Consider the following 19,055-nt stretch of genomic DNA (forward strand, 5'->3'; position numbering starts at 1 on the left):
ATATGGTTAGAAGTTTGATAAAGGTTGAACTTGTCCCTCGATCTCCCTTGATACGAAACATGATATGTGAATCTATTTGGTTTTGTATTCGGTAAAATGAAATTATTTGAATGACCATTGCCCCAAAAATGAGATTTTAGCCTATATGGTTAAAAATTTGATAAATATTAATGTTGAATTTGTCCCTCGATGTCCTTTATTGCGTAACGTAATATTTAAAGAAATTTCGTTTTAAATTTGGTAAATAGAAAGTAATGAGATGACCCTTATCGCGAAAACGAGATTTTAGCTTATATTGTTACATGTTTGCTAAATATGAAGGTTGAACATGTCCCTCGATGTCCTTTGATGCGAAACATGATATGTGAACCTATTTGGTTTGAAATTTGGTAAAATGAAAGTATTGAAATGACCCTTGTCGCGAAAATGAAATGTTAGCCTATGTGGTTAGAAGTTTGATAAACAGTGAACTTGTCCCTCGATGTCCCTTGATGCGAAACATGACATGTGAACCTATTTGGTTTTATATTCGGAAAAATGAAAGTATTGGAAAGATTTTGTCGCGAAAATGAGATTTTAGCCTATATGGTTAGAAGTTTGATAAAGGTTGAACTTGTCCCTCGATCTCCCTTGATACGAAACATGATATGTGAACCTATTTGGTTTTGTATTCGGCAAAATGAAATAATTTGAATGACCATTGTCCCAAAAATGAGATTTTAGCCTATATGGTTAAAAGTTTGATAAATATTAATGTTTAATTTGTCCCTCAATGTCCTTTATTGCGTAACATAATATTTGAACCAATTTCATTTTAAATTTGGTAAATAGAAAGTAATGAGATGACCCTTATCGCGAAAACGAGATTTTAGCTTATATTGTTACATGTTTGTTAAATATGAAGGTTGAACATGTCCCTCGATGTCCCTTGATACGAAACATGATATGTGAACCTATTTGGTTTGAAATTCGGTAAAATGAAAGTATTGAAATGACCCTTGTCGTGAAAATGAAATGTTAGCCTATGTGGTTAGAAGTTTGATAAACAGTGAACTTGTCCCTCGATGTTCCTTGATGCGAAACATGACATGTGAACCTATTTTGTTTTATATTCGGAAGAATGAAAGTATTGGAATGACTTTGTCACGAAAATGAGATTTTAGCCTATATGGTTAGAAGTTTGATAAAGGTTGAACTTGTCCCTCGATCTCCCTTGATACGAAACATGATATGTGAACCTATTTGGTTTTGTATTCGGTAAAATGAAATTATTTGAATGACCATTGTCCCAAAAATGAGATTTTAGCCTATATGGTTAAAAATTTGATAAATATTAATGTTGAATTTGTCCCTCGATGTCCTTTATTGCGTAACGTAATATTTAAAGAAATTTCGTTTTAAATTTGGTAAATAGAAAGTAATGAGATGACCCTTATCGCGAAAACGAGATTTTAGCTTATATTGTTACATGTTTGCTAAATATGAAGGTTGAACATGTCCCTCGATGTCCTTTGATGCGAAACATGATATGTGAACCTATTTCGTTTGAAATTGGGTAAAATGAAAGTATTGAAATGACCCTTGTCGCGAAAATGAAATGTTAGCCTATGTGGTTAGAAGTTTGATAAACAGTGAACTTGTCCCTCGATGTCCCTTGATGCGAAACATGACATGTGAACCTATTTTGTTTTATATTCGGAAAAATGAAAGTATTGGAATGACTTTGTCGCGAAAATGAGATTTTAGCCTATATGGTTAGAAGTTTGATAAAGGTTGAACTTGTCCCTCGATCTCCCTTGATACGAAACATGATATGTGAACCTATTTGGTTTTGTATTCGGTAAAATGAAATTATTTGAATGACCATTGTCCCAAAAATGAGATTTTAGCCTATATGGTTAAAAATTTGATAAATATTAATGTTGAATTTGTCCCTCGATGTCCTTTATTGCGTAACGTAATATTTAAAGAAATTTCGTTTTAAATTTGGTAAATAGAAAGTAATGAGATGACCCTTATCGCGAAAACGAGATTTTAGCTTATATTATTACATGTTTGTTAAATATGAAGGTTGAACATGTCCCTCGATGTCCCTTGATACGAAACATGATATGTGAACCTATTTGGTTTGAAATTCGGTAAAATGAAAGTATTGAAATGACCCTTGTCGTGAAAATGAAATGTTAGCCTATGTGGTTAGAAGTTTGATAAACAGTGAACTTGTCCCTCGATGTTCCTTGATGCGAAACATGACATGTGAACCTATTTTGTTTTATATTCGGAAGAATGAAAGTATTGGAATGACTTTGTCGCGAAAATGAGATTTTAGCCTATATGGTTAGAAGTTTGATAAAGGTTGAACTTGTCCCTCGATCTCCCTTGATACGAAACATGATATGTGAATCTATTTGGTTTTGTATTCGGTAAAATGAAATTATTTGAATGACCATTGCCCCAAAAATGAGATTTTAGCCTATATGGTTAAAAATTTGATAAATATTAATGTTGAATTTGTCCCTCGATGTCCTTTATTGCGTAACGTAATATTTAAAGAAATTTCGTTTTAAATTTGGTAAATAGAAAGTAATGAGATGACCCTTATCGCGAAAACGAGATTTTAGCTTATATTGTTACATGTTTGCTAAATATGAAGGTTGAACATGTCCCTCGATGTCCTTTGATGCGAAACATGATATGTGAACCTATTTGGTTTGAAATTTGGTAAAATGAAAGTATTGAAATGACCCTTGTCGCGAAAATGAAATGTTAGCCTATGTGGTTAGAAGTTTGATAAACAGTGAACTTGTCCCTCGATGTCCCTTGATGCGAAACATGACATGTGAACCTATTTGGTTTTATATTCGGAAAAATGAAAGTATTGGAAAGATTTTGTCGCGAAAATGAGATTTTAGCCTATATGGTTAGAAGTTTGATAAAGGTTGAACTTGTCCCTCGATCTCCCTTGATACGAAACATGATATGTGAACCTATTTGGTTTTGTATTCGGCAAAATGAAATAATTTGAATGACCATTGTCCCAAAAATGAGATTTTAGCCTATATGGTTAAAAGTTTGATAAATATTAATGTTTAATTTGTCCCTCAATGTCCTTTATTGCGTAACATAATATTTGAACCAATTTCATTTTAAATTTGGTAAATAGAAAGTAATGAGATGACCCTTATCGCGAAAACGAGATTTTAGCTTATATTGTTACATGTTTGTTAAATATGAAGGTTGAACATGTCCCTCGATGTCCCTTGATACGAAACATGATATGTGAACCTATTTGGTTTGAAATTCGGTAAAATGAAAGTATTGAAATGACCCTTGTCGTGAAAATGAAATGTTAGCCTATGTGGTTAGAAGTTTGATAAACAGTGAACTTGTCCCTCGATGTTCCTTGATGCGAAACATGACATGTGAACCTATTTTGTTTTATATTCGGAAGAATGAAAGTATTGGAATGACTTTGTCACGAAAATGAGATTTTAGCCTATATGGTTAGAAGTTTGATAAAGGTTGAACTTGTCCCTCGATCTCCCTTGATACGAAACATGATATGTGAACCTATTTGGTTTTGTATTCGGTAAAATGAAATTATTTGAATGACCATTGTCCCAAAAATGAGATTTTAGCCTATATGGTTAAAAATTTGATAAATATTAATGTTGAATTTGTCCCTCGATGTCCTTTATTGCGTAACGTAATATTTAAAGAAATTTCGTTTTAAATTTGGTAAATAGAAAGTAATGAGATGACCCTTATCGCGAAAACGAGATTTTAGCTTATATTGTTACATGTTTGCTAAATATGAAGGTTGAACATGTCCCTCGATGTCCTTTGATGCGAAACATGATATGTGAACCTATTTCGTTTGAAATTGGGTAAAATGAAAGTATTGAAATGACCCTTGTCGCGAAAATGAAATGTTAGCCTATGTGGTTAGAAGTTTGATAAACAGTGAACTTGTCCCTCGATGTCCCTTGATGCGAAACATGACATGTGAACCTATTTTGTTTTATATTCGGAAAAATGAAAGTATTGGAATGACTTTGTCGCGAAAATGAGATTTTAGCCTATATGGTTAGAAGTTTGATAAAGGTTGAACTTGTCCCTCGATCTCCCTTGATACGAAACATGATATGTGAACCTATTTGGTTTTGTATTCGGTAAAATGAAATTATTTGAATGACCATTGTCCCAAAAATGAGATTTTAGCCTATATGGTTAAAAATTTGATAAATATTAATGTTGAATTTGTCCCTCGATGTCCTTTATTGCGTAACGTAATATTTAAAGAAATTTCGTTTTAAATTTGGTAAATAGAAAGTAATGAGATGACCCTTATCGGGAAAACGATATTTTAGCTTATATTGTTACATGTTTGTTAAATATGAAGGTTGAACATGTCCCTCGATGTCCCTTGATACGAAACATGATATGTGAACCTATTTGGTTTGAAATTCGGTAAAATGAAAGTATTGAAATGACCCTTGTCGTGAAAATGAAATGTTAGCCTATGTGGTTAGAAGTTTGATAAACAGTGAACTTGTCCCTCGATGTCCCTTGATGCGAAACATGACATGTGAACCTATTTTGTTTTATATTCGGAAAAATGAAAGTATTGGAATGACTTTGTAGCGAAAATGAGATTTTAGCCTATATGGTTAGAAGTTTGATAAAGGTTGAACTTGTCCCTCGATCTCCCTTGATACGAAACATGATATGTGAACCTATTTGGTTTTGTATTCGGTAAAATGAAATTATTTGAATGACCATTGTCCCAAAAATGAGATTTTAGCCTATATGGTTAAAAATTTGATAAATATTAATGTTGAATTTGTCCCTCGATGTCCTTTATTGCGTAACGTAATATTTAAAGAAATTTCGTTTTAAATTTGGTAAATAGAAAGTAATGAGATGACCCTTATCGCGAAAACGAGATTTTAGCTTATATTGTTACATGTTTGCTAAATATGAAGGTTGAACATGTCCCTCGATGTCCCTTGATGCGAAACATGATATGTGAACCTATTTGGTTTGAAATTTGGTAAAATGAAAGTATTGAAATGACCCTTGTCGCGAAAATGAAATGTTAGCCTATGTGGTTAGAAGTTTGATAAACAGTGAACTTGTCCCTCGATGTCCCTTGATGCGAAACATGACATGTGAACCTATTTGGTTTTATATTCGGAAAAATGAAAGTATTGGAAAGATTTTGTCGCGAAAATGAGATTTTAGCCTATATGGTTAGAAGTTTGATAAAGGTTGAACTTGTCCCTCGATCTCCCTTGATACGAAACATGATATGTAAACCTATTTGATTTTGTATTCGGCAAAATGAAATTATTTGAATGATCATTGTCCCAAAAATGATATTTTAGCCTATATGGTTGAAAGTTTGATAAATATTAATGTTTAATTTGTCCCTCAATGTCCTTTATTGCGTAACATAATATTTGAACCAATTTCATTTTAAATTTGGTAAACAGAAAGTAATGAGATGACCCTTATCGCGAAAACGAGATTTTAGCTTATATTGTTACATGTTTGTTAAATATGAAGGTTGAACATGTCCCTCGATGTCCCTTGATACGAAACATGATATGTGAACCTATTTGGTTTGAAATTCGGTAAAATGAAAGTATTGAAATGACCCTTGTCGTGAAAATGAAATGTTAGCCTATGTGGTTAGAAGTTTGATAAACAGTGAACTTGTCCCTCGATGTTCCTTGATGCGAAACATGACATGTGAACCTATTTTGTTTTATATTCGGAAGAATGAAAGTATTGGAATGACTTTGTCGCGAAAATGAGATTTTAGCCTATATGGTTAGAAGTTTGATAAAGGTTGAACTTGTCCCTCGATCTCCCTTGATACGAAACATGATATGTGAATCTATTTGGTTTTGTATTCGGTAAAATGAAATTATTTGAATGACCATTGCCCCAAAAATGAGATTTTAGCCTATATGGTTAAAAATTTGATAAATATTAATGTTGAATTTGTCCCTCGATGTCCTTTATTGCGTAACGTAATATTTAAAGAAATTTCGTTTTAAATTTGGTAAATAGAAAGTAATGAGATGACCCTTATCGCGAAAACGAGATTTTAGCTTATATTGTTACATGTTTGCTAAATATGAAGGTTGAACATGTCCCTTGATGTCCTTTGATGCGAAACATGATATGTGAACCTATTTGGTTTGAAATTTGGTAAAATGAAAGTATTGAAATGACCCTTGTCGCGAAAATGAAATGTTAGCCTATGTGGTTAGAAGTTTGATAAACAGTGACCTTGTCCCTCGATGTCCCTTGATGCGAAACATGACATGTGAACCTATTTGGTTTTATATTCGGAAAAATGAAAGTATTGGAAAGATTTTGTCGCGAAAATGAGATTTTAGCCTATATGGTTAGAAGTTTGATAAAGGTTGAACTTGTCCCTCGATCTCCTTTGATACGAAACATGATATGTGAACCTATTTGGTTTTGTATTCGGCAAAATGAAATTATTTGAATGACCATTGTCCCAAAAATGAGATTTTAGCCTATATGGTTAAAAGTTTGATAAATATTAATGTTTAATTTGTCCCTCAATGTCCTTTACTGCGTAACATAATATTTGAACCAATTTCGTTTTAAATTTGGTAAATAGAAAGTAATGAGATGACCCTTATCGCGAAAACGAGATTTTAGCTTATATTATTACATGTTTGTTAAATATGAAGGTTGAACATGTCCCTCGATGTCCCTTGATACGAAACATGATATGTGAACCTATTTGGTTTGAAATTCGGTAAAATGAAAGTATTGAAATGACCCTTGTCGTGAAAATGAAATGTTAGCCTATGTGGTTAGAAGTTTGATAAACAGTGAACTTGTCCCTCGATGTTCCTTGATGCGAAACATGACATGTGAACCTATTTTGTTTTATATTCGGAAGAATGAAAGTATTGGAATGACTTTGTCGCGAAAATGAGATTTTAGCCTATATGGTTAGAAGTTTGATAAAGGTTGAACTTGTCCCTCGATCTCCCTTGATACGAAACATGATATGTGAATCTATTTGGTTTTGTATTCGGTAAAATGAAATTATTTGAATGACCATTGCCCCAAAAATGAGATTTTAGCCTATATGGTTAAAAATTTGATAAATATTAATGTTGAATTTGTCCCTCGATGTCCTTTATTGCGTAACGTAATATTTAAAGAAATTTCGTTTTAAATTTGGTAAATAGAAAGTAATGAGATGACCCTTATCGCGAAAACGAGATTTTAGCTTATATTGTTACATGTTTGCTAAATATGAAGGTTGAACATGTCCCTCGATGTCCTTTGATGCGAAACATGATATGTGAACCTATTTGGTTTGAAATTTGGTAAAACGAAAGTATTGAAATGACCCTTGTCGCGAAAATGAAATGTTAGCCTATGTGGTTAGAAGTTTGATAAACAGTGACCTTGTCCCTCGATGTCCCTTGATGCGAAACATGACATGTGAACCTATTTGGTTTTATATTCGGAAAAATGAAAGTATTGGAAAGATTTTGTCGCGAAAATGAGATTTTAGCCTATATGGTTAGAAGTTTGATAAAGGTTGAACTTGTCCCTCGATCTCCTTTGATACGAAACATGATATGTGAACCTATTTGGTTTTGTATTCGGCAAAATGAAATTATTTGAATGACCATTGTCCCAAAAATGAGATTTTAGCCTATATGGTTAAAAGTTTGATAAATATTAATGTTTAATTTGTCCCTCAATGTCCTTTACTGCGTAACATAATATTTGAACCAATTTCGTTTTAAATTTGGTAAATAGAAAGTAATGAGATGACCCTTATCGCGAAAACGAGATTTTAGCTTATATTATTACATGTTTGTTAAATATGAAGGTTGAACATGTCCCTCGATGTCCCTTGATACGAAACATGATATGTGAACCTATTTGGTTTGAAATTCAGTAAAATGAAAGTATTGAAATGACCCTTGTCGTGAAAATGAAATATTAGCCTATGTGGTTAGAAGTTTGATAAACAGTGAACTTGTCCCTCGATGTCCCTTGATGCGAAACATGACATGTGAACCTATTTTGTTTTATATTCGGAAAAATGAAAGTATTGGAATGACTTTGTCGCGAAAATGAGATTTTAGCCTATATGGTTAGAAGTTTGATAAAGGTTGAACTTGTCCCTCGATCTCCCTTGATACGAAACATGATATGTGAACCTATTTGGTTTTGTATTCGGTAAAATGAAATTATTTGAATGACCATTGTCCCAAAAATGAGATTCTAGCCTATATGCTTAAAAGTTTGATAAATATTAATGTTGAATTTGTCCCTCGATGTCCTTTATTGCGTAACGTAATATTTAAAGAAATTTCGTTTTAAATTTGGTAAATAGAAAGTAATGAGATGACCCTTATCGCGAAAACAAGATTTTAGCTTATATTGTTACATGTTAGTTAAATATGAAGGTTGAACATGTCCCTCGATGTCCCTTGATGCGAAACATGATATGTGAACCTATTTGGTTTGAAATTCGGTAAAATGAAAGTATTGAAATGACCCTTGTCGTGAAAATGAAATGTTAGCCTATGTGGTTAGAAGTTTGATAAACAGTGAACTTGTCCCTCGATGTCCCTTGATGCGAAACATGACATGTGAACCTATTTTGTTTTATATTCGGAAAAATGAAAGTATTGGAATGACTTTGTCGCGAAAATGAGATTTTAGCCTATATGGTTAGAAGTTTGATAAAGGTTGAACTTGTCCCTCGATCTCCCTTGGTACGAAACATGATATGTGAACCTATTTGGTTTTGTATTCGGTAAAATGAAATTATTTGAATGACCATTGTCCCAAAAATGAGATTCTAGCCTATATGGTTAAAAATTTGATAAATATTAATGTTGAATTTGTCCCTCGATGTCCTTTATTGCGTAACGTAATATTTAAAGAAATTTCGTTTTAAATTTGGTAAATAGAAAGTAATGAGATGACCCTTATCGCGAAAACGAGATTTTAGCTTATATTGTTACATGTTTGTTAAATATGAAGGTTGAACATGTCCCTCGATGTCCCTTGATACGAAACATGATATGTGAACCTATTTGGTTTGAAATTCGGTAAAATGAAAGTATTGAAATGACCCTTGTCGTGAAAATGAAATGTTAGCCTATGTGGTTAGAAGTTTGATAAACAGTGAACTTGTCCCTCGATGTTCCTTGATGCGAAACATGACATGTGAACCTATTTTGTTTTATATTCGGAAGAATGAAAGTATTGGAATGACTTTGTCGCGAAAATGAGATTTTAGCCTATATGGTTAGAAGTTTGATAAAGGTTGAACTTGTCCCTCGATCTCCCTTGATACGAAACATGATATGTGAACCTATTTGGTTTTGTAATCGGTAAAATGAAATTATTTGAATGACCATTGTCCCAAAAATGAGATTTTAGCCTATATGGTTAAAAATTTGATAAATATTAATGTTGAATTTGTCCCTCGATGTCCTTTATTGCGTAACGTAATATTTAAAGAAATTACGTTTTAAATTTGGTAAATAGAAAGTAATGAGATGACCCTTATCGCGAAAACGAGATTTTAGCTTATATTGTTACATGTTTGCTAAATATGAAGGTTGAACATGTCCCTCGATGTCCTTTGATGCGAAACATGATATGTGAACCTATTTGGTTTGAAATTTGGTAAAATGAAAGTATTGAAATGACCCTTGTCGCGAAAATGAAATGTTAGCCTATGTGGTTAGAAGTTTGATAAACAGTGACCTTGTCCCTTGATGTCCCTTGATGCGAAACATGACATGTGAACCTATTTGGTTTTATATTCGGAAAAATGAAAGTATTGGAAAGATTTTGTCGCGAAAATGAGATTTTAGCCTATATGGTTAGAAGTTTGATAAAGGTTGAACTTGTCCCTCGATCTCCTTTGATACGAAACATGATATGTGAACCTATTTGGTTTTGTATTCGGCAAAATGAAATTATTTGAATGACCATTGTCCCAAAAATGAGATTTTAGCCTATATGGTTAAAAGTTTGATAAATATTAATGTTTAATTTGTCCCTCAATGTCCTTTACTGCGTAACATAATATTTGAACCAATTTCGTTTTAAATTTGGTAAATAGAAAGTAATGAGATGACCCTTATCGCGAAAACGAGATTTTAGCTTATATTATTACATGTTTGTTAAATATGAAGGTTGAACATGTCCCTCGATGTCCCTTGATACGAAACATGATATGTGAACCTATTTGGTTTGAAATTCAGTAAAATGAAAGTATTGAAATGACCCTTGTCGTGAAAATGAAATATTAGCCTATGTGGTTAGAAGTTTGATAAACAGTGAACTTGTCCCTCGATGTCCCTTGATGCGAAACATGACATGTGAACCTATTTTGTTTTATATTCGGAAAAATGAAAGTATTGGAATGACTTTGTCGCGAAAATGAGATTTTAGCCTATATGGTTAGAAGTTTGATAAAGGTTGAACTTGTCCCTCGATCTCCCTTGATACGAAACATGATATGTGAACCTATTTGGTTTTGTATTCGGTAAAATGAAATTATTTGAATGACCATTGTCCCAAAAATGAGATTCTAGCCTATATGGTTAAAAGTTTGATAAATATTAATGTTGAATTTGTCCCTCGATGTCCTTTATTGCGTAACGTAATATTTAAAGAAATTTCGTTTTAAATTTGGTAAATAGAAAGTAATGAGATGACCCTTATCGCGAAAACAAGATTTTAGCTTATATTGTTACATGTTAGTTAAATATGAAGGTTGAACATGTCCCTCGATGTCCCTTGATGCGAAACATGATATGTGAACCTATTTGGTTTGAAATTCGGTAAAATGAAAGTATTGAAATGACCCTTGTCGTGAAAATGAAATGTTAGCCTATGTGGTTAGAAGTTTGATAAACAGTGAACTTGTCCCTCGATGTCCCTTGATGCGAAACATGACATGTGAACCTATTTTGTTTTATATTCGGAAAAATGAAAGTATTGGAATGACTTTGTCGCGAAAATGAGATTTTAGCCTATATGGTTAGAAGTTTGATAAAGGTTGAACTTGTCCCTCGATCTCCCTTGGTACGAAACATGATATGTGAACCTATTTGGTTTTGTATTCGGTAAAATGAAATTATTTGAATGACCATTGTCCCAAAAATGAGATTCTAGCCTATATGGTTAAAAATTTGATAAATATTAATGTTGAATTTGTCCCTCGATGTCCTTTATTGCGTAACGTAATATTTAAAGAAATTTCGTTTTAAATTTGGTAAATAGAAAGTAATGAGATGACCCTTATCGCGAAAACGAGATTTTAGCTTATATTGTTACATGTTTGTTAAATATGAAGGTTGAACATGTCCCTCGATGTCCCTTGATACGAAACGTGATATGTGAACCTATTTGGTTTGAAATTTGGTAAAATGAAAGTATTGAAATGACCCTTGTCGTGAAAATGAAATGTTAGCCTATGTGGTTAGAAGTTTGATAAACAGTGAACTTGTCCCTCGATGTTCCTTGATGCGAAACATGACATGTGAACCTATTTTGTTTTATATTCGGAAGAATGAAAGTATTGGAATGACTTTGTCGCGAAAATGAGATTTTAGCCTATATGGTTAGAAGTTTGATAAAGGTTGAACTTGTCCCTCGATCTCCCTTGATACGAAACATGATATGTGAACCTATTTGGTTTTGTAATCGGTAAAATGAAATTATTTGAATGACCATTGTCCCAAAAATGAGATTTTAGCCTATATGGTTAAAAATTTGATAAATATTAATGTTGAATTTGTCCCTCGATGTCCTTTATTGCGTAACGTAATATTTAAAGAAATTTCGTTTTAAATTTGGTAAATAGAAAGTAATGAGATGACCCTTATCGCGAAAACGAGATTTTAGCTTATATTGTTACATGTTTGCTAAATATGAAGGTTGAACATGTCCCTTGATGTCCTTTGATGCGAAACATGATATGTGAACCTATTTGGTTTGAAATTTGGTAAAATGAAAGTATTGAAATGACCCTTGTCGCGAAAATGAAATGTTAGCCTATGTGGTTAGAAGTTTGATAAACAGTGAACTTGTCCCTCGATGTCCCTTGATGCGAAACATGACATGTGAACCTATTTGGTTTTATATTCGGAAAAATGAAAGTATTGGAAAGATTTTGTCGCGAAAATGAGATTTTAGCCTATATGGTTAGAAGTTTGATAAAGGTTGAACTTGTCCCTCGATCTCCTTTGATGCGAAACATGATATGTGAACCTATTTGGTTTTGTATTCGGCAAAATGAAATTATTTGAATGACCATTGTCCCAAAAATGAGATTTTAGCCTATATGGTTAAAAGTTTGATAAATATTAATGTTTAATTTATCCCTCAATGTCCTTTACTGCGTAACATAATATTTGAACCAATTTCGTTTTAAATTTGGTAAATAGAAAGTAATGAGATGACCCTTATCGCGAAAACGAGATTTTAGCTTATATTATTACATGTTTGTTAAATAGGAAGGTTGAACATGTCCCTCGATGTCCCTTGATACGAAACATGATATGTGAACGTATTTGGTTTGAAATTCAGTAAAATGAAAGTATTGAAATGACCCTTGTCGTGAAAATGAAATATTAGCCTATGTGGTTAGAAGTTTGATAAACAGTGAACTTGTCCCTCGATGTCCCTTGATGCGAAACATGACATGTGAACCTATTTTGTTTTATATTCGGAAAAATGAAAGTATTGGAATGACTTTGTCGCGAAAATGAGATTTTAGCCTATATGGTTAGAAGTTTGATAAAGGTTGAACTTGTCCCTCGATCTCCCTTGATACGAAACATGATATGTGAACCTATTTGGTTTTGTATTCGGCAAAATGAAATTATTTGAATGATCATTGTCCCAAAAATGAGATTTTAGCCTATATGGTTAAAAGTTTGATAAATATTAATGTTGAATTTGTCCCTCGATGTCCTTTATTGCGTAACGTAATATTTAAAGAAATTTCGTTTTAAATTTGGTAAATAGAAAGTAATGATATGACCCTTATCGCGAAAACGAGATTTTAGCTTATATTGTTACATGTTTGTTAAATATGAAGGTTGAACATGTCCCTCGATGTCCCTTGATGCGAAACGTGATATGTGAACCTATTTGGTTTGAAATTCGGTAAAATGAAAGTATTGAAATGACCCTTGTCGTGAAAATGAAATGTTAGCCTATGTGGTTAGAAGTTTGATAAACAGTGAACTTGTCCCTCGATGTCCCTTGATGCGAAACATGACATGTGAACCTATTTTGTTTTGTATTCGGAAAAATGAAAGTATTGGAATGACTTTGTCGCGAAAATGAGATTTTAGCCTATATGGTTAGAAGTTTGATAAAGGTTGAACTTGTCCCTCGATCTCCCTTGATACGAAACATGATATGTGAACCTATTTGGTTTTGTATTCGGTAAAATGAAATTATTTGAATGACCATTGTCCCAAAAATGAGATTCTAGCCTATATGGTTAAAAATTTGATAAATATTAATGTTGAATTTGTCCCTCGATGTCCTTTATTGCGTAACGTAATATTTAAAGAAATTTCGTTTTAAATTTGGTAAATAGAAAGTAATGAGATGACCCTTATCGCGAAAACGAGATTTTAGCTTATATTGTTACATGTTTGCTAAATATGAAGGTTGAACATGTCCCTCGATGTCCTTTGATGCGAAACATGATATGTGAACCTATTTGGTTTGAAATTGGGTAAAATGAAAGTATTGAAATGACCCTTGTCGCGAAAATGAAATGTTAGCCTATGTGGTTAGAAGTTTGATAAACAGTGAACTTGTCCCTCAATGTCCCTTGATGCGAAACATGACATGTGAACCTATTTTGTTTTATATTCGGAAAAATAAAAGTATTGGAATGACTTTGTCGCGAAAATGAGATTTTAGCCTATATGGTTAGAAGTTTGATAAAGGTTGAACTTGTACCTCGATCTCCCTTGATACGAAACATGATATGTGAACCTATTTGGTTTTGTATTCGGTAAAATGAAATTATTTGAATGACCATTGTCCCAAAAATGAGATTTTAGCCTATATGGTTAAAAATTTGATAAATATTAATGTTGAATTTGTCCTTCGATGTCCTTTATTGCGTAACGTAATATTTAAAGAAATTTCGTTTTAAATTTGGTAAATAGAAAGTAATGAGATGACCCTTATCAAAGGATTCATGAGGAAAGGAAAAGGAGAGAAAAGAAAAAATTTCTTTATTCCATGAATATTTAATAATAACACAGTACATAAGAGTTCTTTTATATGTAGTTATCTATGTGTAACCACCTAACAAACTTTACAGCTCAGCACTAATTAACAAAACTAATTAGCACTAATCTTCTATATTTGATACCCCCTCGCAAGCTGGAGGGTGGTAAATATCCACCATGCCAAGCTTGGATAGAAAACCATGAAAAACACGCGGGTTAGAGGCTTTGGTGAAGACATCTGCAACTTGAGCCTGAGAAGAAATTGGGAGTAATCGCATAAGGCCTGCCTGTAGTTTTTCACGCACCAGATGACAATCTATGTCGAGGTGTTTGGTACGTTCATGAAAAACTGGGTTAGCAGCAATGTGTAATGCACTCTGGTTATCACAATACAAAACAGGCAACCTTGAAGGATGTTGGAGCAGGTCACGTAGGAGAAAGGAAATCCATTGAAGTTCTCTGGTAGCTGAAGCAAGGGCACGATACTCAGCTTCAGCTGAAGAACAAGAGACTGTTTGCTGCTTTTTAGACTTCCAAGATACGAGGGAATGTCCAATAAAGAAACAATAACCAGAAATAGACCTACGTGAGTCAATACAACCTCCCCAATCTGCATCACTAAAGCCTAATACGTGAAGATCTGAAGCTCTTGGAAAGAAAATGCCTTGGCCAGGAGAGTTTTTGAGGTATCTGAGCACTCTCAAAGCTTCTTTGTGATGCGTATCAGTTGGTGATGCCATGAACTGACTGAGTTGTTGTGTGGCAAAAGCTATATCTGGTCTTGTAGTGGTAAGGTACAATAGTCTACCCACTAATCTTCTATAACCAGCTAGGTCAGTAAAGGCAGGGCCAGTGTCCTGATGCAAACGAACTGTTGGATCAAGAGGAGTGGAAGTAGGTTTGCAACCTGTCAAACCTGAGTCTGATAACAGCTCCAGACAATATTTTCTTTGACAGAGGGAGATACCCTTAGAAGAGTGTGCAACCTCAAGGCCTAAAAAATATTTTAATTGGCCCAGATTCTTGATGCAAAAAGCTAAATCCAAAGCTTGTTTAAGATCATCAAAAGCTGATAATGAAGTCCCAGCTAGGATAATATCATCTACATAGATGAGGAGAACAGTGAAGGAATTTGTTGTGGACTTAGTAAATAAGGTGTGATCAGCTTGGCCTTGAGTAAATCCATAGGATATGAGAAAACTAGTAAGCTTAGCAAACCATTGCCTGCTAGCTTGCTTAAGTCCATACAATGACTTAAGTAACTTGCACACTTGCCCAGGTTTTGGAGGAGTCACTCCAGGCGGGGGCTTCATATAGACAGCTTCATATAGATCACCATGGAGGAAAGCGTTATTGACATCTAGTTGGTGTAGATGCCACCCATGAATAGATGCTAAATCCAAAAGAATTCTAATAGTAGACATTTTAGCAACTGGGGAAAAAGTCTCAAAATAATCTAACCCTTCAGTTTGATTAAATCCCTGCGCTACTAATCTGGCCTTAAATCGCTCAACACTCCCATCAGCATGTCTTTTCACCTTATAGACCCATTTGTTACCTATTGGTGCTGCATTAACAGGTAAGTCAACAAACTCCCAAGTTCCATTTGCATTGAGAGCATTAAGCTCAAGTTGCATAGCTTTAACCCATCTAGGATCTAAACTGGCTGCTGTGTAAGATGTAGGCTCAGTTTCAGAAGTAAGTGACATAGTATAGGCTCTGTGAGAGGGAGACAAGTGAGCATATGAAATGTATGCAGACAATGGATATGCTGCAGTAGTGGAATTACAAACATAGTCTGCTAAAAGTGAAGGTTTTTGATGTTGTCTAGTAGATCTTCTTAGTTGAACAACCTCTGCAGTAGGTGGTGATGAGTCATCTGAATCAGATGAGGCAGAATTATGAGAGTTGCTGGAAATTGAGGTTGATTCAGGGTCAACACTGTCTGACAAATTTTCAACTTCTGTGTTTGACATACTGCCTAAATTATTCTTCTCTAAAAGTTGTTGTTCTTCATAAATGGTTGGAGTAGTATCCCTTTTGTGAAAAGGGAACTCTAAATCATAGAAATGTACATTCCTGGAGATGATAATGTCCTTGGTACTCACATCCAGCAAAACAAAACCTTTCATTCCTGGAGTATATCCCAGGAAGGCACATTTTCTGGCTCTAGGATCAAACTTCAATCTTTTCACGGGTAAAGTGGTTGCATATGACAAACAACCGAACACTTTCAGATTACTCAAATCAGGAGCCCTTTCATACAATAGCTCAAAAGAAGACTTATTGTTAAGCAATTTTGTGGGAATCCTATTCAACAAATAGACTGCATGCAAAACAGCATATGACCAATACATCTTTGGTAAAGCAGACTGAAACATAAGTGCCCTAGCTATATTTAATATGTGTTGGTGTCTCCTCTCCACTCTACCATTTTGTTGTGGTGTGGCTACACAGCTCTTCTGGTGTAGGATCCCTTTGAAAGAAAAATAATCATTGAGCAAAAACTCTGGACCATTGTCACTTCTAATCATTTTAACCCTTTTTTCAAATTGTGTCTCCACTGTAGCTATAAATGTCTTTACTTTACTTGGCACTTCTGATTTATTTTTGAGTAAGACAACCCAAACATGCCTAGTATAATCATCTAGTATGGTGAGAAAGTACTTAAAACCATGAATAGACTGTGTAGAAAAAGGGCCCCATATGTCTAGATGAATCAAATCAAAAACAGCCTTAGCATTATTATTTCTAACAGGGAATGGCAATTTCTTTTGCCTAGCCAAATGGCATACATCACATGCAGTGTGAGCTGCAGTTGGAATATAGGAATACCTTTTATTCAAGCATAACATTCTATCATTAGCTAGATGTCCTAGTCTCAAGTGCCACAATACAGCAGGTGACACAACTTTATTCTTACTATCAGAGGCTACCAAACTTGAAACGAAACCTGACTTCTTCTGAACAGCTTCCAAATAGTATAAGCCATCTATTTGTCTAGCCGAACCAATCCTCCTCATAGCATTCTCTTCCTGTATTATGCAAATACCATGCTTGAAGGTTAATATGCAAGATTGTTCTCTAATTAATTTTGACACTGATATCAGATTGACTTTGAACTCAGGTACATATAACACATTCTCTACAATTAACTCATCAGTTAATTTTACTGCCCCTGCTGAACTAGTCTCAATTAAACTACCATTTGGCAATGTCACTTGAATTGGATTAATTTTACTCATATTAACAAACCAATCTTGTGCATAACACACATGATGTGATGCACCTGTGTCAACTATCCAACTATAATTCACCATTTTAGAGTGATGGAAAGCAGAGAATATGTTACCTCCTGCCTGTCCAGAACTGGTACTAGCCACCCCTTTTGTAGCATTTGCAACACACTTTGACTCCAAATTGGTCTTCTCAATCAAAGCTACTAAACTGTTATACTGCTCTTTTGTTAACGAAACATGCTCTTCCTCAGTTCTTGTAGAGCCCATCACAGCCTTTGCTTCATGCTCATCCATTGAGCTTCCTGCAAAGTTTGCATAAGAACCATTTCCACCATTTCCACGCCCAAAGTTGGGTGGATATCCATGCTTCTTGTAGCAAGTCTCTATGGTATGTCCTGTCTTATTGCAGAATGAGCAAATTCTGCCACTGCCTCGTCCTCTACCTTGTGATCCATAACCTCTTCCTCTACCATAGCCTCTGGATCCATCAACAGCATTAACAAGTACACCGCTATCATCATTCACTGGTGGTGATACTCCATATTCCAACTTTCTCTCTTGTTGCATAATCATTGAGAACACTTTATTAATCACAGGCATAGGTTCCATTAACAGAATTTGTGAAGCAACATTCTGATATTCATCATTTAACCCTATCAAGAATTGAATTATTCTGTCTTCCAATTTAAACGACTTAACATTTCTGATTGCAGCACAAGAACAAGGTACTGGACAGTTACACTGAGGCATAGGTCGATATTGCTCTAACTCTTCCCATAAACCACGTAATTCAGTAAAGTATTCGGTGATTTTTCGATTACCTTGCTTCAGATTTGCAATTTCTTGTTGTAATTGAGCAACGCGAATTCGATCTCCTCGCATATACCGATCCTTCAAATCGTTCCAAACATCTACTGCGTTCTCAATGAACAAAATGCTCTCTGCAACTGATGGTGTTGTTGAATTCACGATCCAGGAATGCACCAAATTGTTGCATCTTTCCCATGCAGCAAAATTGAGGTCATCTTCTCTTGGAACTTCAATGGAACCATCAACAAACTTGAATTTGTTCTTCGTCGCTAATGCCCTACGCATCTTCAACGCCCAAGCATGATAATTGTCGCCGGACAACGGCGGCGTAACACACACCGTCGTAGGGTTTTCCGACGGATGCACATAGTAAGGATCAAGAGTATCTTGATTATTGTTGCTGTTGTTATTTCTCACCATTGCGATTAACCAAAAATGAATCAAAGGGGAAAACTCAGAAAATTGAAGGAAAAGAGATGAAGATTGACGAGGAATCTACACAGATCTCACCACGATTCACCAGAAAGAAACACGAAAGGAAAATCTGAGAAAATCAAAGAAAAGGAGGAGGATCTACACAGATTTCACAGCGGAAAGCAGAGCGGGACGAACCCGCTCTGATACCATCAAAGGATTCATGAGGAAAGGAAAAGGAGAGAAAAGAAAAAATTTCTTTATTCCATGAATATTTAATAATAAC

At 34.3% G+C, this 19,055-nt stretch overlaps 1 protein-coding gene across 1 annotated transcript; it reads right to left on the reverse strand.

Annotated features, from left to right (window-relative positions):
- Window positions 1-17,735: 17,735 nt before the first annotated feature.
- LOC146946838 (uncharacterized) lies at window positions 17,736-18,775 on the reverse strand. Its single transcript, XM_085748321.1, has 2 exons — window positions 17,787-18,775; window positions 17,736-17,745 (listed from the first exon to the last, which is right to left on the reverse strand). Exons 1-2 carry the CDS (start codon window positions 18,773-18,775, stop codon window positions 17,736-17,738), a joined length of 999 nt encoding a protein of 332 aa, XP_085604447.1.
- Between the last annotated feature and the right edge of the window lie 280 nt (window positions 18,776-19,055).

The sequence above is a fragment of the Medicago sativa genome, chromosome 2 (genome assembly GCF_051527215.1).
Source record: "Medicago sativa cultivar Bolivia chromosome 2, Bolivia_mono, whole genome shotgun sequence".
NCBI lineage: Eukaryota > Viridiplantae > Streptophyta > Magnoliopsida > Fabales > Fabaceae > Medicago > Medicago sativa.